At 37.0% G+C, this 14820-nt stretch overlaps 1 protein-coding gene across 1 annotated transcript in view; it reads left to right on the top strand.

The window, feature by feature from the left end:
• Positions 1 to 14820, top strand: part of LOC111723592 (partitioning defective 3 homolog B-like) — a 174325-nt gene that overhangs the window by 33703 nt on the left and 125802 nt on the right. The window contains exon 2 of the mRNA XM_023510377.1: positions 276 to 386. Coding sequence (XP_023366145.1) covers positions 276 to 386 — 111 coding nt within the window. The remainder of the gene's footprint in view (positions 1 to 275; positions 387 to 14820) is intronic.

The raw sequence follows: 14820 nt of genomic DNA, 5'->3' as shown, positions 1-14820 counted from the left end.
AATTCCACAAAAGCACCTGATACTGCCCTTGATGCATAATTAATATGAGTAAAAAGAAGAAAGGAAAGAAAGAAGAGAGAAAAAGGAAAATTCAGTAACTGTATTATGTTTCTGCTTCTGTTATCTTATTTTACTTCCATTTTATGCAAAAATGACATTATACTAGCTATGCATAAAGAATTACGGCTTAATGAGTTCATCCCAGGAACATCTTAACCTTTACCACAAAAACAACATGATTATTAACAATCACTTGCTCCTTGTTGTTCCTCCAGGTTCGGGAAGAAGAAAGAGGATAAGGGTGAGAAGAGTGAGCAGAAAGTGACACCGAAGCGTGGTGGCCTGAGGGAAGAGGAGCTGGAGAAAATGAAAGAAGAGCGTGAGAGGTAGGCAGAAGTGCCCAGGCCCTTGTCCTGTCTGAGTCTGTGGTCTGTGTTTAATTTGGATATTCCAATACTCAACTGAAGAGGTCACCAGGCCCAACTATGGGGAGACTGAGGCAAGAGGATAAATTGAGCCCAAGAGTTGGAGGTTGCTGTGAGCTGTGACATCATGGCATGCTACCCAGGGCACAGAGTAAGACTCTGTCTCAAAAAAAAAAAAAAAACCATCTAGAGGTCAACTGATACAAAAGAAAAGCCTGTAACAGATGCCTGTTACAAGAGGTATCTCCCTTCCTGGGGAATTTTCATTACCTTTAGAGGAGAAATTGACTGCATGCTTCTATTATATTAGTACTTATAATCCTGTAATACACTACCCCCCAGTTTTGAATATACCAATGAATATTTTCTCTATGGTTTAAATGATAAGGTTTTTTAAATAGAAAAGTCAACTTGATATTGGTGTTTAGAACTATCAACTTCCCATAGTCTGTTGCTAATTTTTATGAAGCTGTTGTATGCCTTCTTAATTTTATTCTGCTAAATCCATTTAGGTACCGTAATTTGAGAAGTACATGTCCCGCGTTTTTAGAAAAGCCACTGTCTTTTATTAGGCTAATCAGCAAGCTGAAAAGTCTGTTGTCCATCTGCTAAAGGGCTTCCTTCATTTGTTGAAATAATGACAGTTTGCGAGAGCTGAGTTCTCCTGTTTGAGGAGCTTAATGTTCCATTTGGACAAGAGGTCCTTCACACGTCTTCGATGTTAACTCTGGCACTTGTCCCAAGTGGATGTGCAAATGTCTGATTTTCGAACATATAATTGAATATTCATATTTCTCCTGAAAATTCTTTGCCGTCACATCTAAACGGAGTTTGGAGAAAAGACAGAGGTTATGACAAAACTAGCATATAATTTTAAGTATTTGATTCCGACGTCATCATATATGTGGTAGGATTTATACAACCTCTCACTTGCTGATTGGTTATGTTAGTTCTTACAGTTTCTATACAGTCCGTTCTTCTAGTTATTTTGTTGTTCTATTACGCATACTAAGAAATCATACCTATCCATTGTGTTTGCTAGCACACAGCAGTCTAAGAGTATCTACTGTTAACCTTTGACCCCTATCTTGTAGTCCATTTCGTTGAGAAGGCCGACTTTACCAATAGTGAGGGGAAAATGCTATTTAGTCCTTTCTCATTTTTGAGAGGTTGATAAGCTCAGTTCCAAGGTCATTGGAGCAGTTAAAAGGAAATCAAGTGTTTTACATTGTTGTTGACTATCCACCTGACAAAGCTAGCCCACAGACAAGAAAGATATTCTCTAGCATAACCCAAGATGCAGTAATCCTCCAATGTGAAATGTAATTCAGGCTGAGATTTTAATGCATATACTGGCAAAGACGTCTGTGTGGTGAGCCATCATAGATCTTCGCTGCTCCCTTGACTTCTCTCACTGAAGTTCAACGTGCCTCATCTTCAGGAAACTAAGCTGTTTGCTAGAATGCAGACTTGACATTTTTTGTAGCTCTGTGCTTGCTTGGGATGGGGAAAAAAAATCTTAGTAGCTGGGGAACTGTATGCCAGCTAGAAAATTGATAACCCATAAAATAAGGTGGGTTGTCTTTAAGCAAGAGTTCATTTCCTTTCTGGTTTTGCCTTAGGAAGCAGGTGCCTGAGGGAGTTTAGTTCTTAAAAGCAGGGCTGTAAATTCACCTCAGCTGCCTATATAGGCTTCAGGTCCAGTTTTCTTAAAATATGTCTGGTCAAAACAGTGAAAGAACTGTACTATTAGCCCCCATTTAGGCCACTTCCCTCACACGAACACATAAAGCACATCTGATATGGGCTTCCTAGAGACAACACTGTCTCAATCATGTGCTGAGGGAAGAGGCTGGGGAGTTGATTTTATGGTTGGGTGCTACAGAATTAATGACCAAGGGCATGTCAGCAGCTCAGGGGCTGAGGGCCATGGGTGGTGGAGGCTGAACATCTGGCATTGCTCCAGCCCTCAAGTCCCATTCCTTGGCTCTCCATCATCTGCAGGAAACCAATTCACACCCTTAAAGAACTCAGCAAGTGTATCATTCTTCATGGAACGGCAATGGAAAAAATAAAAGGAATAAGGAGTGGTGATCAAAGCGATTATTGTCCTTTTTTCCTAACACATTCAAAATGTGTTTCCAAGGGCACATTCAATAGGATTCCAAGGCATCTTGTTGCTTGCTTGTTTCACCCTAGCTATTGTATGCATAGTGATAGTTTTTCATATATTTTTTAGCATATCCCTTTTTCAAAATATTTAAAGCACTTAAATTTCATATATATATATACACATATACATATGTGTGTGTATATGTTTGTATATATATTTTATACAAGGCTAAGCCAGCCCAACCAACTTTTAGGAATCAATTATTAAACTTACAAGAATTTTGTGAGCTGGTGGTTAATACATTGGTAGCTTGAAATTGGCTGTGGTGGGAGTATTTACAACATAGATATTGGCAAATGCAACAACTTAGATTTTATATTCTTTTCAAAGAGTCAGTTTACCAGAACACCACTACAAGTCTATGACAACTATCTTTCGTGCACAGTCAGGAAGCAATTATCAAACATAGAGGCAGGAAAAAAATATCCAAATCAAACCACATCGCTTCTTACAGCAGTGCTTCTCAAAATGTGGTCCATGGACCACCAGCATCAGAGTAAATCATCAGAGGACCTTGTTAAAAAGGAAGATTTCCTAGCCCCATAGCAAACTTGTGCAATCAGAATCTTCAAAGTCGGAGCCCTGGAAGCTGTGTTTGCTAGCAAAGGCCACACGGTGATTCTTCAGCATTATCCAGTCTGAGAACCACTGACTTAGAGAGACAGGATTTGGCTAGAACATTAAACTATTCTTATTTTATGAAAAATAAAATGACTATTACATAGTCATTGTTTTTTGTTTTTTGTTTTTTGCCCAAGAGGACTGAGTGACCCAATGTACAAATATTGTCTCCTTTCCTCATGTGCCCTCTCCAGAGCAACCCTTTTGTAAACAAATGTGGCATGCTAGCCAGTGCCCACTCACCTAAGAATTTAGATCACTTGCCCCCAGTGCTGCTGTGCACACAGCACTTATAAAGCAGCATGAGTTCATTAAGAAAATTTGGGGAATATAAAAACTATAAAGAAGGCTATTAAAACTATATTCTACCATAATCCCCTAACCACTAGTAATATTTTCATGATCTTTCTTCTATGCATATGTAGTCAGCCCTCTGTATCAGTAGCTTCTATGTCCGTGAATTCAGCCAAGCTCAGGTTGAAAATATTCAGAAAAAAAAATTTCACAAAATTCCAAAAAGAAAAATTTGAAGTTGCTAAGCGCCAAGTGATACATTAAATCCATATGAATGAAGTGATGTGTAGGCATTATATTAGGAATTATAAGTAACCTAAGAATAGTTTAAAGCATACAGGAAGATGTGAATAGGTTTATATGGAAATACTACCCCAGTTACATCAGAGATTTGAGCATCTGTGGATTTGTTTATCTATGGGTCTCCTAGAACCAATCCTCCACCAATACCAAGAGACAACTGTATTTTCTTTGAAAATTTGATATCCACACTACATATATAAATAAGATCTTGCTTTCTCTTCACAGCATTGGATTGTGGACATTTACCCATATCATTAATGTTTTAAAAAATGTCATTTTGATCACTGCCTAATATTATGTGTGATCAATATACAATAAATTATTTATCTTACATTGTCAAAAATTTAGTCTGTTTCCATTTTTCACTGTATCAGATAATACTTGGAGGAGCATCCAGGTACCAATATGAATATATATTACCTTTTAAATCATACAATTCCTATTGAAGGTTCAATTTTCTTATAATTGTTTTACCCTAAGGATTAATGTAGCCTTAGCTCTAAATTTTAGGATTATATTATCCCTCCCCATTTGTAGTATTATTTTTGATGGTTTTTTTATATCTTGTTTTAATCTACCTACATATCTAATTTCTGACATAAAACTATTTTGATGCTATTAATGTGTATAAACAGCTTATTCATAGCTATACCTATGAAAAGGTCAAAAAAGGTGGGTTGAGGTACTAGATTAGACTGAAGAGATGCAGAGCCTAGAACAGGATTCTTAATGGGAAGGAGCAATTTTGCACCCCAAAGGACGTTTGGCTCTGTCTAGAGACATTTTTTATTGTCATAACTGCAGTTGGTGAGGGAGGAGGCATGACCTTGTGCTGCATAGAGGCCAGAAATATGGCTAAACATCCTACAAAGTACAGCCCAGCCCTCTCTTCCAACAATGAATTATTCAACCTAAAATATCAATAGTGCAGAGTTTGAGAGGCCTTGTTCTCATCCCCAGGCTTCTGAAAGAGGAAGGGCACTCTCTCAGATGTCAGACGTACAAAGTTTGGTGTTCCCCTGTGAATATGCAGAGAAATAGATAGCAGATGACACAGCACTAGAAAGATTATTATTAGCTATTAGAGAATTGTACCCAAAGATTGCAGATGAATGATTCTATCAACATCAGCATATAAGAATAAAGTTTTCCTCGAAACTTTATTTTTAACCCCGGCCTGCTGAGCCCTGGCATCAGCGATGATGACTCGTTGAGCAGACTGAGAATGCCAAGAAACCGCAGGGGTTGAGAATACATCTGATGACAGAATCATCTGGAACAATGGGCTGAATTAAACATAATAGAAGTGAATGTAAAGTCTTGTGTTTAGGTCCAAAAATGAACTGTACAAACACAGGATGTGGAAGGTTTGACTTAATACCAAATATATGAAAAATCTGCCTGACGGTTTTAGTTGAGGGTAAGTTCAGCATGAGTCAACATGCAGCTATGCCTGCCAAAAACTTAATCAGGTCCTAAGCTACATTGCTGGAAGTTCACGTACAAAATGAAGGAAGAAACAATAATTCCTATTTTACACTGCTCAGATCACACCTGGAATACCCCGTGCCTCCCTCTCACACAGAGAATGGGAACACTAAATCCATGTATTATGAAAAATGTTGAAAGACCTAGGGACGTGAACCTTTCCCATGCTTGAAGAACTGCCACATAGAGGAGAGATTAGATTTGTTTCTCAGCATTCATTTGATCCCATTCTACTTTATCAATCTACCTGCTTTTTTTTCCTCATTCATTTATTTAAAATATTTCCTTAGCATTTATTTTCTTATCTATTTCGTGAAGCTCCTAATGGAGCATTATTTTAAGAGAGGTAGGCATCAGCTAACTAGAAAAGAAAGCATCATAAAAATTAGAATATTTCATAACACAGTGAGTTTGACCTCACTGGAAATATCAAATAAAAAGGCTATGACTACATTCAGCAACAATTAAGTCCTTAGGTAAATATTGGACTAGATCCTTTAGTTTTATAAACGTAAATCCCTGATGTATTTCCTTTATTGTCTCATTTATATTTATACATATTCAAATAAATAAAATATTATATAAATACATAGCCATGCAAGTTATATAGTTAAGTACGTCAAACCACATACTATCTAAAATCTTCTTGTGTATCTGTAAGGTCTTATTTGTCTTTAGATAGTCTCTAGGATCCTTCCCAGATGTGAGAGTCTGAGAAACATCCAAATACCTAAGTATGGAAGCATTTACTTTGAATTTTCTAGAACAACCTTTCTTGAACTTACCGTGGCATTGCTTTACAGTGTGTGTACATCATTCCTTATCTGAGTGTTTTAAGCCCAAGTTTCTTGCTAAAATTGTATGGTTGCATTTTCTTTGTCTCATATTTGATTTCTGAGCTTATGATATGTCCCTTTCTGACAAAAGTTAAGCAGTCTGTTGCGGCGAAGCCCTGCGTTAAATAAACTCATCATTTTGCTCATGCTTCAGTGACATCGGCCATAATAAAACATTAGTTTCACAAGCCTATATCCCTCACTGGAAGTGTAAACCCAGTATTATATTCAAAGATTATTTCTCCTAGAATCTTTCATCATGCTAAATTAAATTAGCATTTTTCACACATTCAGATTATGCAAATTGGTATCTTGAGCTGGAAAGCATAATGTTTGTAAATGTATTTTTTTTTTTTTGGTTATTGTTTAATCCTGAAACCTAAATTTGTAACCCTCTGCAAAATATGAAATTAATCACACTCTTAGAACAATAAAGCACCCAAATAAAGACTTGTATTCTTAATACCGTCTCAAAAATTGGATGGAGATGGGTTGAAAAAATATATGCATGGCTACCCTCCCCCCATTAATTTAGGATTATTGTACTGGGAAAAATGTCTCCACCGACCCGAAAGGCTATCTTCCATTAAAGTGTTGTTACTGACCCTGAAATAAAATTTCACTAAATAAAACTTCTTACAAAACTTGAAAAAAAATGTAATAACATATAAGTTATGTGCTCCAAAATGTATGACGTTTATGCTATGTCAGAGTTTATTTGCAGGGAGCAATTAAATATTGCTTTTGTTGATTTTATTGGAATCTTAGCAGGATAAATAAGGAGATGGGAGGGAAATAAAGGAGCCAACCACCCCAGCTCCAGCATTGAGAAGTATGAAAACATATGGCTCTTGTTTTCAACAACTAGCCTGAATGGAATGTCTAAGTAAGAGTGAAGCTAAGACTTAGGAAAGTTAATCGGTTTCAGTGTCTGAATTCAAGGTTCTTACTTTTCTTTCCTTTTGGGAAGCCGTCCAAGAGCTGCAGAAGCTTCTCCCTGGCCTTATCAGCCGAGCTGCTTGTGGCCTGTTCCCTCAGTTTAAATCAATACATGTGTTTTTGATATTTGGCAAACCAAGATTTAATTATGCAGCTGCAAGTTCCCCACATAAACGAAATGCATCTTAGAGATATAAAAACATTCAGAAACCATTTATAGTTTTAGAATTCAAGTGGGTGAAAATCTATTCCCAACCTCTCAGCATTTTATTTAATTATGGAGGATTTTTATGTTACTGGAAATTGAAATGAAAACCAGAATAAGGCTAGAGTTTATCCAACATTTGTTCATATTGAAAAATGAAGATGCTTATTATAGTCTGAGAAGGAAAAGCAAAGTATTCCGTTCTGAATTAATATATTGCTTGTAACCTACATATGTAGATAGAACATCGAATAACAAATGAATTGATAGGATTTTGTCCTTGTTAAATACTGAAAAGAGTACATGTTTTATTAAAGAAACCAGAAGGTTAATTTCTTTAATTTGCCAAGTGACTCTCAATAATTAATTATTTACCAATCTTAAACTTTGGCACTATTTAAACTGTTGAAAACACCCCCGTTTTGGCATGATTACATACAAATGATTAATTCAGCATGGTTTTACTCATCACTGAATATCCCTGTCTTTTGCAGTAGAATTTGCTAGGCCCTGTGGTTTGGGCAAAATAAAATGTTGGAATGATTCCCGGTTTTAATAGTCCCAATTTATTATTACTACTGAACCCTGATCAGATCATGGACTGGATTAGATCCCAGTTTTTCAAAATGCCCCAATTTATGGCTCCTTGAGAATCCTGATAAAAATGTGTATTTGAATAAGGCTTTGGTTGGCTAAGAAAGATCCAGTTAATTACTTTTAGATTCTTACTAGATCATCTGTGCACGGAAGTTATGAAAATTCTTACTGGATGCTGTTTCTCAGGACAAAGTCATGTCCTCATTTCATGCTGGCAGAAAGAAGCAATCACATTTCTGTTTTCCATAGTACAAGTACTAACCAGCTCAGTGAATGAGAAGAGATTTGCTATATCCTAGTGATTACTATTGATGCTTGTGTTAAGGTAAGAATAGCCTTCTTTCCTGGAATAAGGATTAAACACACGGAGAGAAAGAGACAGACTCTACAAAAATGTACTTCTAATTTGGGGGTGAGGGGTAAAGGAATGAAGCTGAAGGTGGGGTACAGGCAGCTTTGATATCTAGACATTTATTTGATCTTTGTAACTCCTATATTCTCAGAAATGCTTGCAGTCACTAACAAAACTTGGCACATTACTATTAATATATTCCTATAGACAAGAGATGGGAATACCTATATCCTAATGCCATGCCAGCATTTTTTATGAGCCAAAATCCTTTTATGGAACCTGAATCAATGTTAGAAGTGCTGTATTAGCAACTACTTGTCAGCCGAGCTGGATTAATACATAAAGTGAATCACTGACTAGCATGTTTTCTTTCCAAAGGCCATGCAGACAAACTTTAGAAAGTATACCAGCTCTTTAAAAAATTGTTTTAAAAAAGTACTCTCATATTCGTGTACCCTGGAGCGAAAGAGTACTTTGCTGTGTATAGTTATAGGCCTGTTTCTATTACTTCCTGAAAAGGAATTATTATGCTGAATTACCTGGAGTGATTCCATGGAAATGTAGAGTATCTGATCTGATACAAATTTGGAAAGAAATTTTAAATTTCGTTCTATATTTGGTTTTGGTATACACATATTAAATAAATACATAGTCCACAAACTATTGGAATTCACTGAATTTTATCCCAATCAGAGATACTAGATCTGCCCCATACAGAGAAGGTTGAGTATCCCTTATCTGAAATGCTTGGGACCATAAGTGTTTCAGTGTGTAGAATTTTTTTTCCTGTAATTTTAATGCACATTTTAATAAATTCCCCAAATCTGAACTACAAAATTCTCCAGCGGGATTTTCCTCTGAGCATCATGTCAGTATTCAAAAAGTTTCAGGTTTTGGAGCATTTCGGACTTTGGATTTTTAGATTTAGGATGTTTAGCCAGTACAGATAAATTTGTTTAAATGGAGATTATGTATAGCAGCGGCAGAATTTGAGAAGAGCATTCTCTGTGAAAGCTTTCGGGGACTGTAACTGGGTAGAAAGCTCTTCGGTGACTAAAATTTACAAAAGAGAGTTCCCGTTTTATCACCTGTTTTCATGGTTTGGGTATACCACTTCTGAGGATATATTCTTAAGGCCCCCCCCTTTTATTATCATGAAATAAAATGGCAATAATAATACTTAAAGACCTCAGTCTTCTACATTTTATTTGGATAAAATGCTTTTCAACTCCTAAATCCTTTAGAAGGAAAAAATTGGATAAATAAAAGTTAAGTAAATCCAGAACACTTACTGTGGACTAGTTTAAGGCTGAACAATGTCCTAGTAAACTTAATCTACTAAAAGCACTCTGAAAAGCATGAGCATATCAAATAATATTCTCTAGAATTTGTAAAGTATCCCATCTCCCTTTCTTAGTTGAACACATGTATCCTATTTTGGAAAGCTTCCATGCCAACACATCCACTGTGCAGGCCTGGGGTAGCTATTGTTCACATAGGTTGGCAAACTATACACTTTGAAAGGATGCTTGACCTACAGTTTGCTGGAATCTGCTTTATCCCCTCTCATATCCAGTACAAAGCAGTCTTAATCTAGGCCTGTGAGTGTAGCTGTTCAATCAATGATACTCCAGTTGGGGTGATTTTGTCCCCAGCAGGCATTTGACAATTCCTGAAGACATTTTTAGTTATCTCACTGTGAGGAAGGTGCTTCTGGAATCTAGTTGGTGGAGAATAAGGATGTTTCTCAATATCCTATAATGCACAGGACAGCCCCCTAGAACCAAGAACGATCTGGCCACACATGTGGGTTGTGCCATGGTTCTGAAACCCTATTTTAGATAGATAGATAGATGATATAAAGAGGAACATAGCATAGATATGCAGTAGACCTGTAGTTGAGCCTGAGAATATATATTTTGAAACCATTTCTCAAGTGATTGTCACTGATAGCCATGTTTGGGACTAGCTGACCTATGCTGTGGCCCAGGGGAGGCAGGTAGCCAAACGGGAAGATTACAAGGCCCAGGCATGGGTTAAAAAGACCTGACTCTCCATGAACACACTGGCAAGCTACTTAAGTGCTTCAAGACTTGGCATTCTCTTCTGTTGAATGAAAGTGCTATCTTTGAGATTGTCGTGAAAATTAACAGTAATATTGATGAAGCAAGTGCTTGGTTGTCCACCCCAGGTGCTCGATTTTATTTTCTGGCCTGCATGAGAATTAAAGCTCCCCGCAACCCATTCAGCAGCCTCGGGGAGCTGAGAACGCTCTAGGACACGCCACCTGTGGAAGTTGCGGCCTTGGATCCTGTCATGGTGAAGGAGGCCAACTTGAACGCAGGCTCTGCTCAGCTGGGAGTCATGCCAGATACTTCCATTCAAGAAGCTTCTCTGCGTTTCTTATTGATCACTGGCTGCTCCTCGAGCAGAGTGAGCTTGGCATGAGAAGGCAGCACAGTAGCGGGGAGTGCTGGCTGCAGCCAGCGTTGGCAGCAGGGGAACACATTCAAGGAGCAGGAACACACATGGTGTGGGCTGCTGCCAGCCCCTCCAAGTCCACGGGGCCTGTGACTGCAGAAAACACTTGTAACCACAGTCATTAAATTCACCAAATCCTCATATTTGCATTTCTATTATATGCATTACCTTAAAGGGGTGGTAACTCTGGTCTGCTAATATTTTGAATCCATTCTTGGGTGAAAACTGAAAGTATCCTTCTCTTCCCCTCCTACTCTCTTCCACCTACCTGTCTTTGGCCCCTGGCTTAATTATTTAATGATATTACACTGTGATTTCAGATTACTATCTGAAGGAGCCTGGGCAGCTCAGGCTCCCGCCTCTTTCTGCTTTGCGTGCTTTGTTTGATTTCAGTATAGAACTGAAGAGGTTGGAGGGGTGTGGACTGTGGCATAACAGTCTGCTGTGCCAGGAATCCCTGAAAAGTTGCCCCCTCCACCCCAGCCTTATTAAGCAGCAATTACAATGGGCTGTTTAGATGAAAGATGGAAGTATTCATGTTCTTGGGGGAACTTAAATATATAATAATTTGTGATATTATGGCTTCTTAAAGCAGGGATTATTAAATAGGACAGGTTGGGGAGGAGTCATAACAGCTTTGATCAAAGTCATTCCTCTTTCTCGGACTCTCAGTGGCTCTCTGTTGCTCATGGTACACCATCCAAATTCCTTGGCCTAACGTATCTGACTGTAACCTAACTTTCTAATCATAATTTCTGCTCCTGACCCATATGACCCCTATGCTCAATCAGTCTGGAATGTTCATACTTTTGGAGATTGCCCTGACACTTTCCATCTCTGTGCTATTCTTAACACCATTCCCCCTGTCTGGAATGCCCTCTTCCTGCCTGGGTTGGTCCAAATCAATGGACATTCAGTGAAACCTCACCTCCTCCATTATACCTTCCCAAACTACTTAAGTTGGGAGAAAATTCTTCCATTATATACCCTGGATCAATGTATTTCACTGTGCTAATCTTCAGTTTCCTTAACTGCAAAGTGGATATATAACCATCATTATAATGTTTTCAGGATTAAACGAGGCACTGAAATTGAACCATTCTGAAAAGTGCCTCACATAAGGATGCTCAATAGCTGGTGAGCTTACTATTTTTCTTAGTCTTTATTTGAAAGAAAATGAACATTCCTACCAAACAGTATTGAATTCAAAGCCTGGCTGTTCCCTGCTCTAGTTGCGTGATCGTGCACGTTTTACTGAAACTTTCTGAGCCTAAGTTTGCTCACTTGACAAAAAAAAAAAGAGAGAGAGAGAAAGAAATAATACCTATCCTTCAGTTTCTATGAAACTGACATAAGATGAAATACTTAAGGGATCTAGAACTGTTTGTCACATAATAGACACACGTTTTTATTAATGTTGTTATTTTCTGCGCTGAATTATAGATGTTTTAGTTACAAACATGAAGAAGGCATGTTTCTTTTTCTTGGGCTGAGGGCCATGTTGTAATCATTTTTCTACTTTTCTCAGCATCTAATATGTAACATTTCACAGGCCAGGTACTCAATAGTAGTTGCTGAATAATGGATGAATGAATGAACAGATATAAAATATGCTGATTTTAATTTTATTTTTCAAGTGAATAATTGCTAGAATGAAACTAAGAAACACAATAGGCCAAGCCAACGGTCGACAAAGCTATATCGTCTCGAGAAATAACACTTTCTCCCCCGGGCTATAAAATGGTATCGGGAAACACGCGGTCATTTCTAACTGGTAGGACAGTGGAAATGGATGAGCCTGGTGGCCAGTCTATAGGGCGACCCGCACTTGCTTCCCTTATCACTGAACCAGACCCTGAGACACAAGTCTGAACGCGAATGGAATCCATTCACTTTACAAACAAATGAAAATACCGTGGGCTCAGAGAGTGGTGGTGGGGGAGGTTTTTTTTAACTAGACTTTTGCCTCCATCCTCTTTTATGGGCTTAAATTTAACCACTTGAAATTATTTTTAAGTACCCTTCATTTTAACCTTTTAAAATGAAAGATCTGGCTTTTTAGGGAAAATTGAATTTGATTATATGGAGGAGGCACCGTGTCCTTGGCTTATTCTTCGTTAAAGGAGGATCTTTTTGTGCTGTATGTGGAGCCTATTCAGTCAGAATTCCTGGCGCAGATTATATTTCAGAGGGCGGGCATAACAATACTAATGTAAATGGAGGATCCTGAAAACAGCAACAGCCATTTGTAATATACCACGTTCATAGAGCTTTACTCTCTCAGGGAGGCAATACTGCTAAAGTCATAGTTAGGAGTCCACATTACTACTACAGCCTTTGTCTTATAAAATGTTCCTTAAATATACTCTCCTGAAATTCCATGTCTCGTTTTCATGTTTAGATTCTGCTTCCTTGAAGCATAAATTATAACTTCTCCATGGTTCACCTCCTTACATCTCAGGACAGAGAAGATATTTAGTGAAGTTCTCATTGACTTAAAAGTATAAAACAATATAAGATTTTTAAATAAGTTATATAATTTTAAAAAGGTATAATGTTTTAATCATCAATAGAAAAATAATAACTATGTATTTAAAAACCTTGGCAACAATTCTTGCCTATTTTTGTAAGTATAGTGCCCTGCTTTAAAATATCTGGCTTATAACAGTAAGCAGTTTTAAAAAGTACTAAAAAAAAAAAAAAAAGAGCAGATGAAGAATTGCTTAGACAGATCATTTTTAAAAAATAGTGAACTGTATTATTGACAGTATCAACAGCTAATTAAAAATTCTATTAGTGAAGATGTAAAAGGTGGCACATTTCCAATTCAGATTGATGCTCAGGACAGAGACATAATTGATATTTGTTCAATAATCCTAAAATGTTTCACAGTCTCTAATAGAGGCTGTGATAGCTAGAGAAAGTTTCAAGTGCTAAAAATATGTATATGCTAGGCACTTAAAGATATCTTCAGATCAAATACTGCATCTTTGCAAAAAAATATAAGGTTTTAGTTGAATGAATATCAAAGGATATTTTAATGGGTTGACTTTGTTTAAGGAAAAAAATCACCAAGTCAAGATAATGTGTGGTGTAATTCATATGTTTTATGTTTCTAATCTGGTTATAGCGGTTGTAATAGAAAATCAAAAGAGGATAATTTGCTAGTTGAACTTTTAAGTTTCAGAGCTGCATTTTGTAAGGGTCACATGAATGAATGCATACTGAAAAAAATCCTACAATAACCATTAAACATTCCACTTTGGTAAAACAAGATCGTGGCTTTAAAAAAGGGCTTCAATATTATAGTTTCCTGCTGTTGACATTATTAAACCCAAATTGAATATGTTCCTATATAGGATTTTTATATAGTAGATTAAAAATTGGTATAATAATTCTGCTAGTTTTAACAATCAATTCTATTCTCAATAATTATAGATTTATCCCACCAATTTCAAAAGTTGGACAAGTAAGGCCTAACAGAGAAGGGTAATTAAATGAAACCAGAACATTTTACAAAATGTTAAGAAATGAGCAGGTAACTCTTGAAGAAGCTTAATTCTTCACTTCACCAGAAAACAAAAATACAACACCAAGAATATGAATGTTATTCTTAAATGATCCCTACCCCAAATGCGTATATGATTTAAGATAAAATTGGATGCCGAATATCATCCATGACCAGTTTATATTATCAAATAATAAATATTCAGAGGGAGTAAGTATACTCTACTGAAGCTAGTCATTCATTCCTCACTGATCCATCTCAAATAACCTCCTACAGACACCAATTACCTTCACACACACTGCTCTTGCTCACATAAGCTTGACTCAGCATGAGTTCAAAGAAAAAAAATTTTTTAATTGTGACATGATAAACTAATACGATGTGTGAACCAACATGGGAACTGAACTTCTCAAAGTATAGAGATTTTGCTTCCAAGCAGGAGAGAGAAACACATTTTACTAAAAGCATGCCAATTAAGACAGGAAATTTGGGGAAGATCTCCAACTATCACAGATTAAAACTAAAACATGTAGTATGTTTTTACAACTTTTCCAAGGCATTGGAAAACATGTGAAACCATACAGACATGTTTATGATT

Source organism: Otolemur garnettii, unplaced genomic scaffold, assembly GCF_000181295.1.
Source record: "Otolemur garnettii isolate 467f Iridium unplaced genomic scaffold, OtoGar3 scaffold00013, whole genome shotgun sequence".
NCBI classification, from domain to species: domain Eukaryota; kingdom Metazoa; phylum Chordata; class Mammalia; order Primates; family Galagidae; genus Otolemur; species Otolemur garnettii.
The sequence above is the reverse complement of the archived record's forward strand: the minus strand, read 5'-3'. Positions and strand labels throughout refer to the sequence as shown.